At 55.0% G+C, this 19,195-nt stretch overlaps 1 protein-coding gene across 1 annotated transcript; it reads right to left on the bottom strand.

Moving 5' to 3' along the window:
• Positions 1 to 449: 449 nt before the first annotated feature.
• Positions 450 to 18,970, bottom strand: LOC135235745 (tyrosine-protein kinase BAZ1B-like). Its single transcript, XM_064301532.1, has 20 exons — positions 18,125 to 18,970; positions 15,895 to 16,011; positions 13,831 to 13,975; positions 13,097 to 13,292; positions 12,372 to 12,493; positions 11,985 to 12,182; positions 10,135 to 11,797; positions 9,690 to 9,757; positions 9,155 to 9,293; positions 8,736 to 8,912; positions 8,369 to 8,486; positions 8,016 to 8,115; positions 6,977 to 7,183; positions 6,448 to 6,595; positions 4,669 to 4,866; positions 3,749 to 3,896; positions 3,146 to 3,252; positions 2,711 to 2,859; positions 2,391 to 2,476; positions 450 to 1,689 (listed from the first exon to the last, which is right to left on the bottom strand). The coding sequence occupies exons 1-20, from the start codon at positions 18,238 to 18,240 to the stop codon at positions 828 to 830; spliced, it is 5,064 nt and encodes a 1,687-aa protein (XP_064157602.1). The 5' UTR covers positions 18,241 to 18,970; the 3' UTR covers positions 450 to 827.
• Positions 18,971 to 19,195: the final 225 nt, after the last annotated feature.

Genomic DNA, 19,195 nt, shown 5'->3' with positions numbered 1-19,195 from the left:
GACATGCACACAGGCACACACTCAGAGACACACAAGCACACACACACTCACATTCACACACACACACTCAGAGACATGCACACACACACACACTCAGAGACACGTGCACACACACACACACACTCAGAGACATGCACGCACGCGCACACACACACAGCCAGGCGATTTCTCTTTCATATAAGAGCCACAGGTCTGACAGCTGCCAAATTTGTCTCATAACAGCTGTCAGCCCCCACCCCTCTCAGGACCCCCCCCATCCCCCATCTCTGCCCCCACCCCTCTCAGGACCCCCCATCCCCCATCTCTGCCCCACCCTCTCAGGACCCCCCCCACTCCCCCATCTCTGCCCCCACGCCTCTCAGGACCCCCCACTCCCCATCTCTGCCCCCACCCTCTCAGGACCCCCCATCCCCCATCCCTGCCCCCACCCCTCAGGACCCCCCCCCATCCCCCATCCCCATCTCTGCCCCCACACTCTCAAACAAAGTCATCAAACTCAAAACGCTGCTGGGGGCCACTACGTGGACACACTTAAAGTCTCTTTTCAAAGTCCATCTTTTTGGGGGGAAAACTTTCAAAATAAAAAATTCTGTCAAAAAGGTCAAAAGGTGAAAATAAGGTCCTGAAACCCAAATTTCTCAGTTTGATAAAACTGCTGATAATAAACTCGTTACAAATATACACCAGCCCCTCCCTCCCCACCCCCCACGCTAAATACGAACATAAAAAGGAACACTGAAAGACGGCGGGCCGGTCAGGGCCAGGGTCCGGGGGCCACAGGGAGGGACTGACTGTGTGCTGGGGGGGGGGGGATAGTGGGGGGGTTTTCATATGGAGCGCTTTTGCCGTTTGGAATGTCGCTGGCCAGGCCTGTACTCGTCCCTGGCTTTGGCCCCCCCTCTGGTCCTGTGGGGCCGTGTTCTCCTGCGGTCCCACTCACCTTCCTCCTCCTCCTCCTCCTCCTCCTCCCCCTCTTCATCATCTTCCTCCTCCTCCTCCTCCTCACTCTCCTGTTCGCGGTAATCCTTCCGGGCAGACCTGGAGACCACCGCCCGCCTGCTCCTTCTCAGAGCGGGGTCCGCCTCTTCCTCCTCCTCCTCCTCTTCCTCCTCTTCCTCCCGTTGGGCATTCCGCCGCCTCGTGGAACCTTTGGGCCTGCCCCGCCGTTTCTTCCTCCCACTCTTTTGCACTTCCTCCTCCTCTTCCTCCTTGACCACCTTCCTCGGCCTGCCAACCCGCTTCCTGTACACCCGCCGCTCCTCCTCTTCCTCTTCCTCCTTCACTAACTTCCTCGGCCTGCCAACCCGCTTCCTGTGCACCCGCTCCTCCTCCTGCTCCTCTTCCTCTTCCTCCTCCTCCTCCTCCTCCTCCTGCGGCTGGCGGCCCCGGGCGGTGCGCTGGCGGTGTCTGCGGCGCAGGTAGGCCACGCCGGGCAGGTGTTTGTGCAGCAGGGCGGTGAAGCTCTTCTCAGTCAGGGCCAGGCAGGACAGCACCGCGCTGCCGGGCTGGTTGTACGCCTCGGCGTTGGAGAAGACCAGCTTCATGTCCTCCACAAAGTCGCTGGGGTGCCGGTACTGGCTGCTGGAGAACTTGGCCAGCATGGTTTTTAAGTCCATGGGGTTGGAGACGACGTCCTGGTAGTCCTCCGCCTCGTCAGGGGACACGGGGTCCCTGTGGAAGGAGAACAGCGTCAAACCAGAGTCAAACTGGGCCCGGACCGGAGTCAAACTGGGCCTGGACCGGAGTCAAACTGGGCCTGGACCGGAGTCAAACTGGGCCTGGACCGGAGTCAAACTGGGCCCGGACCGGAGTCAAACTGGGCCGGACCGGAGTCAAATCGGGCCCGGACCGGAGTCAAACCGGGCCCGGACCGGAGTCAAACCGGGCCCGGACCGGAGTCAAACCGGGCCCGGACCGGAGTCAAACCGGGCCCGGACCGGAGTCAAACCGGGCCCGGACCGGAGTCAAACTGGGCCCGGAGTCAAACTGGGCCTGGACTGGAGTCAAACTGGGCCCGGAGTCAAACCGGATTCAAACTGGGCCTTAAGATTAAGATCTTAAGATTTTAAGAACAATAACAAGAAAAGTAAATAAAAATAAAATGAACAAAAAAAAAATGAATTTGTCTTTGCCAAAAAAAGGTGGGCATTTACTTTTTTGAAGAATTCCACTGGCAGGAGGCAGGTAGGAGACCCACCCGAGCATGCGGGCGGGGTCAGCGTGTGGGCGGAGCTAGCGTGTGGGTGTGGTCAGCGTGTGGGCAGAGCTAGCATGTAGGTGTGGTCAGCGTGTGGGCGGAGACTGAGGTCGCGTGTGGTGTGGTGCATGGGTGGAGCAGCTGTGGTGTCACTGGCGGCTAGCTGGGGTACGGCGGACTCCTGAGGCACTATGACTTGAGCAGTTTGTGCACAATCTCCTCACACCTGGCCAACTCCATCACCAACCTGCGGGGGGCGGAGCCGGAACACTGACGCACCTGCAGGGGGCGGAGACATGGAGGTGTGTCCAGACAGGTAAACAGAACCTGCACACACAGGTGCCCTGAGACAGCCGCACACACACACAGGCAAATAAACACCACTGCCATCCCCTGTTCACACAGCCTCAGTGCACATACAGACTAGGCGGGGCAGGCCGTGGCAGAGTAGGATAATGGGGAGGGGGGGGGCTGAGTGGGGCAGGTAATGGGGAAGGCGGGGCAGACTCTCACCAGCTCATCGATGTCGGCGGGGTTGCTGGGGGGGCCCCTCGGCCTGCCGCTCTTGGAGGGGGGCGGGGGCTGCCTCTTGGATGCCGTTTTGCCACTTGCTTTTGTGTGAGAGGACAACTCCTTCACCTTGGGTTTCCTCCTGGACCTCACTGCCAAACAAACCCCCCCCACAGGTTAGCACAGATCTGTCTCCAGCGGGTTATTTAAGAAACACGCACTGAACTCCACCCAACACCAATGGGCCAAGCCGCTCACTGCAGCCGTCCAAGATCCTGCAGAACTATTCAAAATGGCCGACCTCAAACCTCCTGGTCAAATTTCCTCAGACTTCACAGCTGCCAGTACCCTCAGTGAAAGACCAACCAGCGTTGCTGAACTGGTGAATATCTACCAATGAAAAGACACCCAGGGTGAATGTGTAAGAGGGACACTCACAGTATACATATGGGCGATCCTCTTCGTCCTCCTCCACCTCCTCGTCCTCCTCAGAGTGCTCTTCCTGCCTGGAGTCTTCCTCATCATCCGTGTCATCACTGCGGTTCCTGAAAGACTCAACGTTAGTCCGCGGATGCTACAGTAACTGAAATATGTGCATATGTGCATATGTGTGTGTGTGTGTGTGTGTGCACTTGGCTCAGAGATGTATAAGGCTGTAGCAGGTTGTGTGTGTGTGTGTGTACCTGGCTCGTGAGGACCGGCAGGCTGTAGCAGGTTGTGTGTGTGTGTGTGTGTGTGTGTGTACCTGGCTCATGAGGACCGGCGGGCTGTAGCGGGTTGTGTGTGTGTGTGTGTGTGTGTGTGTGTGCGTACCTGGCTCTTGAGGACCGGCGGGCTGTAGCGGGTCGCTGTGTGTGTGTGCGCGTGCGTGCGTGCGTGTGTGTGCGCGCGTACCTGGCTCGTGAGGACCGGCGGGCTGTAGCGGGTTGTGTGTGTGTGTGTGTGTGTGTGTACCTGGCTCGTGAGGACCTGCGGGTGGTGGGTGTTGTGTGTGTGTGTGTGTGTGTGTGTGTGTGTGTGTGTGTGTGTGTGTGTGTGTACCTGGCTCGTGAGGACCTGCGGGCTGTAGCAGGTTGGCAGGCGGGACACTGCCAGTCCCCCTGAGGGATGGAGTAGAGCACCGGCCGCAGGCAGAAAAGGTGGAAGGCCTTATTACAGTCATCACACAGGACGAGCTTATCATCCTCTCCTGAGAGGGGGGGAGAGAGGGAGAGAGGCATGAACCTGCTGCACACAGCTGACAGCTGGCCTGAGACAGCACAAGGAAACACACACACACACACACACACACACACACACACGCACGCACACACACACACACACACTCTCTCTCACACACACACGCGTACTCACGCACACACACGCGCACTCACACTCACACATTCACACACACACTCACACACACAGGCACGCACTCACACACACACACACGCAGTGTAGATTTTTGTGTCTGTGTGCGTTCCTGCCCTTCAGAGGTTCAGTGAAGCAGGACTGATTGATCCAGTGTGCCTGCATGAGGATGAGGGAGTCAGGAGCTGTTATTTCTAATGATAGTTTAGGGGTCATTACTGCAGCTCCCTCAGGGCCAGGCTACTCATTCAGACACATGGCACAGAAGAGCCCAATTCACCGCCCGCCTGCCTGTCTGTCTGTCTGTCCACCTGCCTGCCTGCCTGTCTGTCTGTCTGCCTGCCTGTCTGTCTGTCCACCTGCCTGCCTGCCTGCCTGTCTGTCTGTCTGTCTGTCTGTCTGTCTGTCTGCCTGTCTGCCTGTCTGTCTGTCTGCCTGCCTGCCTGCCTGCCTGTCCGTCCATCTGCCCGCCTGCCCGCCTGCCCATCTGTCCGCCTGTCCGTCTGCCCGCCTGCCTGCCTGTCCATCTATCTGTCTGTCTGTCTGTCTGTCCGTCCATCTGTCTACCTGTCTCTGTTCGTCTCTCTGTCTCCTCGCTCTTCCTGAGTTACCTGCTCTCTGCCGCACCCGGGCGTGGCTCGTCCTCACCTCCACCTGCCTGACACTAACGCCCTGCACCTGCTGGCAGTCCCGCAGCCGCAGCACCTGTGAGCGCCCGAGCCCTGCGGAGCCAACGAGACAACCTGCAGGAGCCCGCCAGCAGGGGGCGCCACCCAGCGACAGTGCAGCTGAACTTAGAGCACACACTCATCTCAGACACTAACCTTCCAGAGCCACAATCTCAATCTCCCTTTCCCCACATCAGCAGGGTGGCCATGTCTGCTGATTTTCAGCCCACAAAATCCTCCAGCCACAGCGCCCCCTCCAGGACTGGAGTTAAACCCGCAGACACTGCGGCCCTCCAGGACTGGAGTTAAACCTGCAGACACTGTGGCCCTCCAGGACTGGAGTTAAACCTGCAGACACTGCGGCTCTCCAGGACTGGATTAAACCTGCAGACTCTGCGGCCCTCCAGGACTGGAGTTAAACCCGCAGACACTGCGGCCCTCCAGGACTGGAGTTAAAACTGCACTTATGTTTTACAGTTTGAACCACCATTTCAGAATATCAGCAAAACATTTCCCTTCAAGACCTCAGTGGAATGAACAAACTTCTCCAAATATCTTTCTACAAAGCCAGACTTTTACTCACGTTCAGTTATGAAAACTTTTTTTTTCTCGCCCAATCAATGGCAGCTTTGTGAAGGTTACAGGAGCGTTCGAGTCCATTGAGCCCTCTTTCCTGAACCAGCACAGTCATGTGCGCCCCCTAGTGGTGGAGCAGGGGCACAGCCTCCTATTTAATTTGGAGCGAGCAGGGTTTGGTCTGCGTAGCCCATGTAAACAGGGCTGAGGAACAGGGGTGATTCACTGAGTCAACAGACCCCGAGCCATCGGGGGAAATTTCCACATTCTGCGGCGTTTCTCCTCTCAGCCAGCGCATCGCGGCTAACCGCCGAGAACACCGGCGCAATCAAACTCCAATTTACCCGCCGCACGTACCTCACACGCCATCGCTTACCACCCCGACCTCAGCGCCGCTCATTTCCACACCACAGCTCCGCCCACACAAAGGAGCTACGAGTCTCCCGCTCCCTCTCTCACTCTCTCGCTCGCACTCTCTCTCCTGCTCTCTCTCTTTCTCGCTCTCTCTCCTGCTCTCTCTCTCTCTCCCGCTGTCCTTAATCTGAGGTTCGAGCAGAAGCGGATAGCGTTTCCCCCACAAAGGGAAAAGCACGGTTTTCCTTTTTGAATCTAACAGACTAATATTCAGACCGACTTCGGCTCGAAGCCCAAGGCCGGTGGAAACCACAGAGCCGATTCCTGCTTCTGCAATCATCACACGGTTTTAAAAACACACACAAATGAGACGTGTGGTTAAAACAGGATTGTGAAAAATGGAGCTCTTTCAGACCAAACGATAAACCTTCACTGGCCTTTTGTTAAAGCCTGGAGATTTTTCAGAAGTTTCTCGAGGATCTGATTTTAAATTTCCACGTATTATTGCCAAACGCCTCGGTGGAGGCACAGAAACACGTGATGGACAGCTGATCGCGGGAGAGAAGGTCGAGCAGGAGGAGCGAAGCAGGGCTGGAAAAGCAGGGTTTACCGACTAATCAGGAACAATCACATCCCAGCTGGACGGCTCGACAAAGCAAAGTTACACCCCTTTAGAGAGAGACGCAGAAGGTGAGAACTCCAGAGCAGGACGGGCGCGGGGGCGTGGGTGCGTGGGGTGCGTGGGGGTGGGGGTGTGCGCGGAAGGTTCCGGAAGCCCGGTGGGTCGCTCACCTTTCTTGCGGCACACCTTGCAGCGCGCGTTCTCGGCAGACATGTCCCACTTGACGCAGGCGTCCAGCATGCCCAGCAGCACGTGCATGCGAGAGAACGTCTGCGCCTCCCGAATCGCAGTCCTCCACCGCTCCACCGCCGTCGCCACCTGCAGAGCGACCGGGACAGAGAGACGCCCCACCCTGCGTTTAACAGACGCTCTCAACCCAGACGGCCCTGCTCATGTGTACAACAGCAGTGCCCCACCTGGGAATAAAACCGGCAACCTCCTAGTAACAAACCAATACCCCCCAGCTGCTACACTGCACTCGTGGATCATGAGCATTTTATCCTCTCACGCAGGTGCTGGGTTTGGACCCCAGCGCTGAGGAGCACTGGGGTTTGGACCCCAGCACTGAGGAGGAGCTGGGTTTGGATCCCAGCACTGAGGAGGAGCTGGGTTTGGATCCCAGCGCTGAGGAGCAACTGGATTTGGACCCCAGCACTGAGGAGCAGCTGGGTTTGGACCCCAGCTCAGCGGGATGCTCACCTTGGCCTCCTGGACCAGCCGCTTCTCCTCGTCCACCTCCTCTGGCTTGGCGCTCTCCACCCCTCCGTGTTTGCGCCTCTTCTTCTGTTTGGGGGCCATGAAGCCCTGCAGGAACTTCTTAATGACGCAGGCCTGCAGGGCGATCACACACTCGCCCAAATCCTTCAGCTTCTCCAGCGAGCGCACCTGAGGGGGGGGGGGCAGACACGGCCGTCACTCTCCCCCGGCCACACCCCTGTCACACCCCTCCCTCCCCAGCCACACCCCCGTCACACCCTCTCACCCCCCCCAGCCACACCCGTCACACCCACACAAACACACACCTACCATAAGCTTCCAATGAAGGCTGGGTACGTGGACAGACATCACACAGCTGACGAGACACAGACCTTCCTCACAGACATGGGAGCAGCATGACGCAGGCACTGTGGACAGACGATGGACGCCATGTCGGATGACCCTTTCCAAACTGCGAGGCTCCATGGTGCCCCAGCCGCCCTGTGCAGGGAGGACGTCATGTCGAGGGATGCAGGTGTCCTGGAAACCTGCGCAGCACCTGGCCCCGCAGCGCCAGCTCAGCAGCGAACCGCTGTGCCCAGCGAAACGCAGGTACACAGTCCTACCACTAGCAGCACACACACCACACACACACACACACACATACACACGCATGCATACACACACACACGTACACACACACACACATACACACGCATGCATACACACGCACACACACACACACGCGCACATGCGCACACCACGACACACACTACACCGCTGCAACACGTACACACACACACACACACCACACACATGCACACCACCATACACATGACACCACAGCAAACAAACAGCAACACACACACACACGCACCCAGGCAAGCACGCACAGACATACACAAAATCATCTCTAACAGGATTGGGTACTCACAATGGTATTCACACAGAAGTTCAGTATTTCCATATTTGCATCCAACAGCTCCGCCCCCTCACCTGTCCTGCAGCTGGGCGGAGCTACAGAAACGGCCACGCCCACTCACCTGGACTGCAGATGGCTCTTCAGCTCGCCCTCTCGAATGCCCTGAGGGTGGAGACTCTCCATCAGCTCCTCCAGCTCCTGCGTCGTGTCACACACACACCTGTAACACACACACACACACACCTGTAACACACACAGCTGAAACACACACACACACACCTGTAACACACACTCACACCTGTAACAGACACACACGCACAAACACACACCTGTAACACACACAAACCTGTAACACACACACACACCTATAACACACACAGCTGAAACACACACACACCTGTAACACACACACGCACAAACACACACCTATAACACACCCCCCCCAGCGGGTCAGCTCCGCACCCATCCCGTACCAGAGGTTCTGCCCCACTTTCGGGACGGTGCTCTCGATGGGTTCTGTCGCCTGTAGAGACCACAGGGGGCCGCCGTCAGCCAGTGCACCCTCCGAACCACACTCGGCCTTCTGCAGCTCTGCAGGGAAGGAGGGAGATCAGAGCAGTCAGACAAACACACGCACACACACACGCACACGCACGGGCACACACACGCAGACACGCACACACACACAGCAGCACAAGCAACAGGCACACACACAGCAGCACGAACAGCAGGAAATCACACGCACACATACCAGATAACAGGATAGAAAGTTCAATAAATACTAGGGTCTAGAATAGGCAAGGGAAAAAATAAATAAATGCAGCATTTCTCAATCCCTACCATCATCTTCCTCAATCTCTTCCACCTCCTCCACCTCCACCTCTTCATCCTCCTCTTCGTCAGGAGGAAGGGTGAAGTGGTAGTCCACGCTCTCGTGCACCCACCCCTTCTCGATGTACAGGCCAGGCACCTGATCAGAGAACAGCCAGTACCTGTCAATCACAGAAGACGGGCGTCAAACGGGAAAGAACACCTGACCCAGGCAACAGTGGACCACCTGACCCAGGCAACAGTGGACCACCTGACCCAGGCGCACAGTGGACCACCTGACCCAGGCGCACAGTGGACCACCTGACCCAGGCGCACAGTGGACCACCTGACCCAGGCGCACAGTGGACCACCTGACCCAGGCGCACAGTGGACCACCTGACCCAGGCAACAGTGGACCACCTGACCCAGGCAACAATGGACCACCTGACCCAGGTAACAGTGGAACACCTGACCCAGGCAACAGTGGACCACCTGACCCAGGTAACAGTGGAACACCTGACCCAGGCAACAGTGGACCACCTGACCCAGGCAACAGTGGACCACCTGACCCAGGTAACAGTGGAACACCTGACCCAGAAAACAGTGGAACACCTGACCCAGAAAACAGTGGACCACCTGACCCAGGCGCACAGTGGACCACCTGACCCAGGCGCACAGCGGACCACCTGACCCAGGCGCACAGTGGACCACCTGACCCAGGCGCACAGCGGAACACCTGACCCAGGCGCACAGTGGACCACCTGACCCAGGCAACAGGCCACCTGACCCAGGCCGACACAGTGTGACACTGCCGGCAGTGGACCCACCAGGCATGCCCCGACGGCAGTGAACTACCAGCGCCGGGCCCTTACCAGTCGAGTGTGCCCTGACGGCACAGTGACTCTCTGACCCAGTAGTGGCTTGCGGTCAGTTCCCAGTAGGGAACCGCGCCTCATGACCCAGCTGGCCTGGCCAGGCCCTCACCTGAAGGCGCCTGACCCCTGAGGCCTTGCTGCTCTGGATCCGCCACCCTGCCACCTTCCCCATGCGCTCTGCGGGGAACAGGGCGGCTCCGTCACTGACCTGGGGTCGCAGCTCCTCCTGTTGCGTGGATTCCAACTGTCTGCTTCACAGCATTACAGGCCTCCTTGCACTGACCCTGGGGCGCGCTCTGGATCCACCTCCTCGCTTCTCATCGCATTACAGGCTCTTTCACTGACCTGGGGTCAGCGCTGTCTGCATTCACACTGTCTGCTTTCACAACACTACTGCTCCATTTCACTGACCTGGGGTCAGTGCTGTCTGCATACACACTGTCTGCTTTCACAACACTACTGCTCCATTTCACTGATCTGGGATCAGCTCTGTCTAAACACTTAGGAGCAGCTCTAGCAGTCTCTCTCCCTCTCTAAGGACAGTATTTAAACACTGAGGAACAGCTCCAGCAGCCTCTCACCCTTGGTCTGTCTCTCCTGCTCCTCCTTCTCCTTCTTGGCCTGGATGCTCATCAGCCTCCTGCTCCTCACCGTGCTGATCATGTCCTCCGGCTCGGGTTCGACCGGGACGGGCGCCGCCTCGGCTTTACCCGCCGCCTCCTCACCGCCGCCCTCTTTCTTTTCCCCAGAAGGCTCTGGGGCGTCCTCAGCCCCGCCCTCCACCTTGACCCAGAACCCGGCCCCGCCCCGGGCCGCCAGCAGCTCCCTCTGGCGCTGCTTTTGGGCCCGCTTGCGGTCGTTGGCGTCCTTGAGGGTGGCGAGGCGGTCCTTCCACAGCCGGGCGATGCGCTGCTGCACGGCCTCCACGTGGTCCTCCGCCGAGTACGTCATCAGGATGCGGTGGCACAGCGCCACCAGCAGGCCCACCTTCTCCGGCGCGCTCAGCTCGAACACCTCTGCCGCCTCCAGCCGCTCCAGGAAGTCGGCGCTCAGCACGTCGTCGTAGCCGTCGGGCGCCCAGACCTCGGAGCCGCGGCCGCTGTCGCCGGCCTGGGCGTCGCTGGGGCGCAGGCACAGCCGCACCAGCTCGGACGCGGAGTGCGCGGTGAGCGGGATCTCCGACAGCGGCACGTCCAGCTCGCGGTAGCCCTCGGCCAGCTCGTCCTGCAGCAGCGTCTGCAGCAGCGCCAGCAGCACGGCGTTCAGGTACGCGAACCCCGCCCCCTCGCCCGCCAGCGCCTCCATCAGCGCGCGCGCCGCCACGGGGCACCGCCCGTCCGGCGTCAGCAGCCCCGAGTAGCAGTTCAGGAAGTCGGTCACCATGGCGACATCTCCGAACAGGGCGTTGGGCAGCCCCTCGGGCGTGTCCACCAGCCGGAAGGCGGGCAGGCTCCGCCCCTGCAGCTCCTGGTCCTCGAACCTGCGCTGGAGCTCCTGCCGCGCCTGCAGCTCCCGCCCCCGCTTCTCCCGCAGCCGCTCCTTCAGCTCCACCCGCTTCCTGCGCATCACTTCCTGTTTCTCCTCGGCGCTCAGGGAGGCCCAGTTCCTCTTGTGCTCCAGCAGCTCCCAGCGCGCCTGCACCAGCACGCGCAGCTCGTCCGGCAGCCGCGCCCGGTCCTCCGGCCCCAGCGCCTTGGCCGCCTTGGACACCATGCAGGACACCGTGTTCCTCCGGTCCTCCCGCCCCTTGTGCTGCTCGTAGTAGCGAATCAGCTGCTGCGCCACGCGGGGGAGGGGCTTGCCGCGTTTGGGGGTCCCGGGCCCCGTGCTGCGCGCCCGCTTCCTGGGGCTGGCGGGGGGGGCCGCGGTGGCGCCCCCTCTGGCCGCGTCCGGCGGGGTCCTGCCGCCCGGGCCGCTCTGCTCCTCGCTCTTGGCGGTGCTCTTGCGGCTCCTCTTGGCGGCCTTGCCGTCGGCCGCCTCGGCCTGCGCTTTCATCAGCTCGCCCACGTTCTTCAGCTTCAGCAGAGACACCGACGGGCTGAGGGCCATGCCGTCGCTGATCTTTCTCCCCTTCTTCTTCGCCTTCTCCTCTTCCTCCTCTTTCTTCGTCTGCAGATCCCCCTCTTCTCCAGCCTCCCCTGTCTTCAGCTTCTTGGCCGGCCTCCCCTCCAGAGAGCTCAGGCTCTTGCGCTTGGCTGAGGGGTTCTCTGCCAAGTACTGTACAGAACATAAAGCGTAAAGGGGTCGTCTGCCAAGTACTGTACAGAACATAAAGCGTAAAGGGGTCGTCTGCCAAGTACTGTACAGAACATAAACGTAGGTGTGCAATACTGTACAGAACATAAAACGTAAAGGAGTCGTCTGCCCTGTACTGTACAGGAAGTAAAGCGTAAAGGGCAAATACCTTGTACGGCTCCAGCAGGAAGTCACTCAATTTACTGGGCAGGCTGTACTTCTTCACCAGTTCATCCTCCACCACCCAGGGGGCGCTGTCTGCAGTGCCCAGCCGCAGGGCGTTGTGCCTGATGAAGTAGCGCATGATCTCCTTGGTGGGAGGGCGTTCTGTGCGGAACAGGCTGTCGACGGGAACGTTGTTGATGACCTGAAATGCGGGGTGGAGTTGTGGGTTGTGGGACAGACTGCAGAATATCAATAACCATTACAACTTTTGGCATAAATGTTTTTCAAATTTTTCCCTTAATAAACTTTCTGTGGGTAAGGTTTCTGAAGTGTGGAATAATATAAAATGGCGGAAAAGTGGTTTAATAGGGCTCCACACACCGCCCCTCACCTTCTCCTCTTCCATCAGCTGCACGTCGTACTTGAGGGGCAGAAATTTGGGCATGACCCACTTCCTCCTCTCCTCCTTCAGGCTGGTGGGGAGCGTCCGGGGGGAGCGGCGGGCTCGGTCTCCTGGGGGGGGAGAAGGGACACACAGCTCGATTTACCGCCCCCACAACCGCTCCCTCTGAAGCACCAGCACTGGGCCCGCACCAGTGCTTAGGAAAGGCTGCTTTTTTCCCTTTTCTTTTCTGAGGTCTTGTGCGAGTCATTTATGGCACACATTCCTGAAGACATGCAGTCTGGTTATTAAAGGACAGGCCTGGGTCAAATGCAGAACTCCTTAGATACCGGTTAAAAATAAATGAATTAACACTTCTGCAGAGCACAGAGTTCTCAACAAAACCTGTTGCCAACAAAAAAATTCCAGTTAAGGCACTGCTCTCCTCAACTGATGCTGCAGAGGCGATCAGAAAGTAGAAGTCCTGCCATGTGTTTCTACCATCCATTAACTCAGTCAGCTGATTTTAGCAATTAGCCCCACTTCCTGGCTAAAGAATTGTGCTAATTAGCTAATTCAGGTGATCGCAACAAAATGCCGGGGTGGACTTTACTTTCTGAAGCTGGATTTCCCTCCCCTGACATGAGGGGGCGTTAGCGCTGTGGCTAAAGCCAGGGGCCCAGACGTGTTTATAAACGCTCGGGTTCGGGTTCGGGCTCGGCCCTGTCACTCACGCAGGCTCTCCCTCCGGCCCTCCTCCCGGGGCTGCGCCTCCTTCTTCTGGTTCTCCTGCGTGGTGTTCTCCTTATCGCTGGAGGGGGAGTCGCACGCCCCCTCCAGCTTCTTCTCGGCCGCCGCCTCCTCGGGGGGCGGGGGCTCCGGGGGGTGCACCTTCAGCACCTTCACCCTCCGGCTCTGCTGCCCCCCCACCTGAGACACAGGTAGCACAGGTAAGGCCACGCCCACCGACCGCTACATCAGTCAGACAGGCACTGAACCTCAGCAGGTACTACATTTACAGCAGGCACTCACACATGCATACACACACACACACACACACACGCACGCTCGCATGCAAGCAACAGGTAAGGCCACATCCCCTGATTGGACCATTATATTCCGAACAGACAATACAATAATTACACGCAAACACACAGATATTCAAATACACACAAGGTGTAATGTAGAATATTTAAAGGCATAAAGACAGAAATGGGCAGCAGGGTTTGGGTAAACTGTTCAGTTTCATTTCAGGCACCCCAGGAAATTAACCAACATAACTGCAGGTCAGTCTGTACATGGACAAACCTTCAGAGCATTTATGGCATTCTGCACTGCGTGAATTTAACTTCAATTAATTTATTAAAATAACCAAAAAAATAATAATAATAAAAATGACATCTGACTAACCCCCTCCTGACTAACCCCACATCCAACTAACCCCCTCCTGACTAACCCCGTTGCTCACCAGGAAGTCGCACTCCTCTCCCACGGCGTACTTGGTGAGGATCTCCAGCCAGACCTGGTCCACCAGCTTGTCCAGGGAGATGGTGTTGTGGTGCACGATGTCCAAAACCGGCTTCTCAAACCACAAGGGGTACTCCTCCTGGAGTCTGTGCACACACACACATGCACGCTAGTTAGTAGTGGTGCCAACAAACATTTTGATGCAAACATGTTTGACCATTTTAACAAGGTGAGTCAATCTAATGTATTTGCCAATAACTGCGTTGCAGCTCAGACTGTAAAAGTTTGCAGGGTATGGCCACTAGGGGGCGACTCTGTGTAACGGTGACCGCTATCTGGCTTCACTGCCTCTGCCAGCCTGAAGCATCCTCTCCTCATATTTAGCTAAATAATTAAAAATGTACATTTCTGTAAAGTCTTAAAGAGACCACCACAATGTATTGAGATGTAGCCTATAAACAAATGACACATGGCAATTTTTTAAAAATTGAAAATTAAAATATTCATTGAAAGGTTACACATTGCAAGTGCCAGAATTGGGTGAAAATATAGCCAGTACTTAAAGGGTTAACACATCGCAGTGGGTCAGTCAACAGGAATAGTGGTTCTGGACTTGCAAAATGTCTTCAAATGCATTTAATTTATCACACAAAAGTTATGGTATAATATTCACCTTTTAACTTAATGAATTCACACAAATTTAAATTGCATTTAAATTATGGTGCTTTTGCACCATTCTTTCTGTCACCAGTGTTACTTATACCTTGTAACAACATGAGGTTTTTCAGAATTTTATTTCTCAGTTCAATCTGCAAATATAGGCAACTTTAGTGTATAGCGGATTATCGAATAATCCGGGTATTTGCAGAGAACTAGCAAATGCAGACCAGTTCCCCATTCATTCCATTGTAAGCCGATCGCATATTTGCATAAACCATTATCGCATATTTCACATATTTTCATGGAATTATGTCCAAGAACATCACTTAATGATCCATAAATATACAACAAAATTTGTCAGAATGCTCAAATACACTGACAACTGCCCTACAAAGACACAAAACCACCAAAATGCACCAAAAAAACCTGAGTTCGGGCAGAACATCTATATACATATATTTTACGAAGTCACCACCAGGTGGAGCAATCTGGCAACACAAGCTCTATTTGCATGCGGGAATGCTCATATAGCACTCACTCGGGCCTGAGGCTGCAGTTAGCCAGGCAGACATAACCCCCTGTCACACAGCTAGAGAGAGCAGAGATAACGGATCTGCACAGAGAAACTACACAACCCATACTGCACCAGTGCACCCTTCCAAAGCCAGCACCGCAGAGAAATCAGGGCAGAATTACTGGGGTTCCCTCCCCCCAAGGTCCAGGGCCACCAGGATCAACCTGAATCCTAAGAGGGGCCGCAGTGCCTGTGAGTTTTTCAGGTTTCCTTTCAATCAGCTGCCAATTAAGGCCTTGAGAACAAGGTGTGCGGATTCCTTAGCCAATCAATGACTCACTTGTGCCAAAAACACCCTGAAAACCAGTAGACACTGTGCCCCCTCCAGGACTGGAGTTAAACCCGCAGACACTGAGCCCCCTCCAGGACTGGAGTTAAACCCGCAGACACAGCGCCCCCTCCAGGACCGGAGTTAAACCCACAGACACTGTGCCCCCTCCAGGACTGGAGTTTGACCCCTGTGCTCCAGATGCTCAGCCGTACTCTTGACGCTCAGCGTTCAGTCTCCCCACCACTGAACCCGGAACACGCCCAGAACCTGGGATTTCCCCAGTTTAACACCCCACAGACCTGAGGCTCAACAAAGGCTTTCCACACTGCATTCCAGGCTGACCTTAAACCAATGGGCATCCAGACTGAAGTCATGTGATGTGGAAGAGAGGGAAAGAACACGGCTCCTGTTCAACACTGAGGGCAAAGGATCGATTTTCCGTTCACATTCCAGTACAGCACTGGAACCAGGCTCAACGACGGAGTGATTGGCGGTGGACTGGAGCGAATCGGCAGCGGCGCAGCGGACAGGTGGGCGGGACGGTGGGGGGGGTTACTCACAGCTCGGTGACTTCCTGCTCCTCCTCCCAGGCCTCCCTGTGGGTGAGCTGGCTGCTGCCGGTGCTCTTGCAGGTCCAGATCCGCTCGCTGTACTTCTGCAGTCGTTCCTCATATTCACTGCACAGACGCGTGCTCAGGAACACAACCAGGCCAAACAACTCTCCTTTAATGGCTACTCTGCTTCTAAGAACCAACCACTGCATTTCAGCCTGTACAGAGCTAATAGGCACCCAGTTTACATCCACTATGACAGGAGCAGGGCCCTCTAATCCTCTCTGCCTGTGACTGACAGTCCTACTGATTCAATACATCACATTTATCTGGCAGATGCTGATTTAAAGGCAAGGCTCTAGCCTATAATTAAAGGACTGTGTGTACTAGTGATGCGTCAGGTCAAGTGAATGTTCCCACTGTAAAACAGCAGTCTACTTTTCGGAACCACGGAAGTAGACATGCCCTCGTGATCCAGAAATAGGTGACCGAACTCCTCCCGCACTTCTGGGTGCTGCTGTGCCCCGATGCGACAGCGTAGCGGATCACGCGCGAACGGACAGGGTAACGAGCTGATGAACTGGATGTACAATAACTAAATATCTTTACACCCGGGGGACATCTTCCTCGCAGAATCAAATGTCTTTCAGCAGCAGCAAACGAATTTAAATTCAGATACGTGTACAGTTGTGCTTAAAACGGTTGCATTATATTTCAGAATCCGAAATGCATTCAGATACAACTTCAGTTGCTCGAATTTAAGTCACGCTCACTCACTGAAGTATAAAGACTAAGTCAAGTTCACAGTAGCCACCAGTCTGGGAAAACTCCAATGGCGAGAGCTTGCACGACCGAGGCCTCGTGAATTCTGAAGTGAAAAAAATCTTCACGCGCCGAGCAGGACCACGTTAAAAAGGCAGCAAGAACCGAGACTTTGTCGCCTCTCCCGAAAACCTGAACATCTGCATGATAAAATACGGAACACCAGCTTTTATATAACCAATAAAAAAACACACGGCACCTGCAGTAATTTTAGCATTTAAAATACACTTATTTAATAAATGTACAAATTCACATCAATCCCACAGTTATTTGTTTTTAAAAAGTGCAACCCTCCACAAATCATATATGTATTGTTTTCAAACCTGCATTAAGATCGGTATATCCTGTACACAATGCTATAAAGCATGCAGTTAACAAGCAGCTATCGAAGTTTGCTTAAGGTGAAAACTAGTGTAAAGAAACGAGGGCCTATTATATAATAGCAAACTCGTGTGACAGAGTGAAAGGGTAACTTTCAAACTTGGTCGAGAGCAGCTGCAAGCTTGAGATTTGCATTACACGACATAAAGGTGCATATACTTTGTTGGCTAGTTAAGTAAATTAAGGCGCAATGCAACCGATTCGCACCTTGCAATACAGCATTGCTAACTAAAGTTAGCTATAACTGACAAAGACGTCTCACGAGCTAAGCACACGCTAGAAAGATGTCGATAAACACAGTTACCCAGCTACTTGCAACTGAAGTGGCTAGGAGGTTGCCGATTAGGCGAAATGCAACGTACATCAAATTAAACCACAAGCATGTCTGTCCACTTACCAAAATGTGCTGAAGATCAGTTCCTCACACAATGACAGGCTATGACAGTAACGTAACTATCGATAGTTAAAATCACTGCATTCTAGCTAGCTAACACAGGGGAGACTACTGTTATAAACTAACTGGAGCTAAATGTCATCGGCCACGTTGAGGGACGCTGTCATTCGGTTAGCAAACCAACATTAGCTAGCAAAATTAGCTACCTAATGTTGGCTGCCTACCTCCAGGATCAGGAATCTTCCGATGAAACATTTTAGTTTGCCAACTGTGGTTTGACAAATTTAAATGCGTAGCACGCTAATAATGACCATTATGGCTTCAAAGGCTATGTTAGCTCGCTAGCATGTTCCATAATGTGCGCAAAAAATACTTCCGTACAGTACAAAACAAAGATTAGCCGGCTAGATAGCGACACCTCAGTGACAGGGAAGATACAAATAACGCAACATCAAACGTTAGACACGTTAGAAGAATGAGATTCGTTAAATGCAACATTTTAATTAAATAGCCAGTGTGTACGCAAGTCTATAGGTAAAACGGGGGTAATTTTAACCATGTCCCGGCGCTCGACTGGCTCGCCAAATTAACATCCATCCTCCCTGCGAGGTTCTGCTTTTATCCAACGAGAGGAAAGGATACTCTTTGTTCGTGAAGGCCTCTTTGGTGTGCTCGATGGTGTAGACTTCTCCTGGGCCCGGGGGCTCGGCCAGCGGCTTAACCAGTGGGTAGGGTTTCCGGCCCAGTAGCGGTGCCATCGTGAGAGCGCGACGCGGGCGGTGACGACTTCAATAAATATGCCTCCTACTTTCTCAAGCTTCACAAATATCCAGAAATATCCTTAAGATGTACAGCAAGGGCTCATATCACAGAACATTCCGCACATATCCAGTGCATTCAGCGTGTGGACACACAAGCTCGTCTGCTTTATCCTCGGTACAAACACAACGCACACGGTTAGTCACATCGCCTCCCTGCTAAGGTGGATCGAGTACCCTGAGACGTTGTCATTAGTCCTCACAGTAGCGCACGCGAGTTGCTCTTCCTCCCAACTGGCGGCTTAACTAGCCAAGACAACTCTCTCCTTGCGGTGGAAAAACTTCTCCGTTGTCGGAGACGTTGTCTTCCAGAATTTAGGCTGCTGGCGATTTGCAAGTTGCACTTGCAGGGGACAGCGGAGGTGCTCGATAGGAAGTCTGGCCGCGCGCTTTTTCTCCCGGTCCGACCCTTGTCGACTTGGATTTCTTGCAGGGCAAGTGCTCAGCCTCTCCACCGCGTCCTTGGAGATCCGTACGCAAACAAACAGGTAGTTTTGCACTCAGTATGAAAACAAACAAGGAGGCGAAAGGCTGGTTGAAAAATGGCGGGAGTTACCACTCCGCCGGCAACATTCCGTACAACCCTAAAACTCCGTTACCCCGGCAGCGAGTAGCGTCACTATGATTTATCCCGCCCCACCCTCCTTCCAATAGACCGTCCTGCCGCGGCGCCAGTGACAGCGGTCTGTGATTAGTGCTCAGACCTCTCCATCATAACTCATTGCTCTGTCGGTCCCGCCCATGTGTTTTTTGTCCTCCCCCGCTGAAGGATTTTGCTTTAGGCTGATATGACGGGTTAAAGGTCAGTAGATGTCAATTCAGACTGATTAAGATGGCCGTCATCCATTCAATAGACATCTTTCTTTTCGGGAACTAAAATGTTCAAAATGTTTGT

This window comes from Anguilla rostrata, chromosome 12 (genome assembly GCF_018555375.3).
Source record: "Anguilla rostrata isolate EN2019 chromosome 12, ASM1855537v3, whole genome shotgun sequence".
Classification (NCBI taxonomy): Eukaryota; Metazoa; Chordata; class Actinopteri; order Anguilliformes; family Anguillidae; genus Anguilla; species Anguilla rostrata.
Note: the sequence above shows the minus strand (reverse complement) of the source record. Positions and strands in the feature narration are given on the sequence as shown.

Coding starts and splice junctions, on each gene's coding strand:
- LOC135235745 (XM_064301532.1), bottom strand. CDS start 18,240: ATGGCACCGCTACTGGGCCGGAAACCCTACCCACTGGTTAAGCCGCTG. Junction 8,913..9,154: donor GGTGTTCCACTGTTACCTGG/GTCAGGTGGTCC, acceptor TCTTTCCCGTTT/GACGCCCGTCTTCTGTGATT. Junction 8,487..8,735: donor AGAGATTGAGGAAGATGATG/GTAGGGATTGAG, acceptor CCTTCCCTGCAG/AGCTGCAGAAGGCCGAGTGT.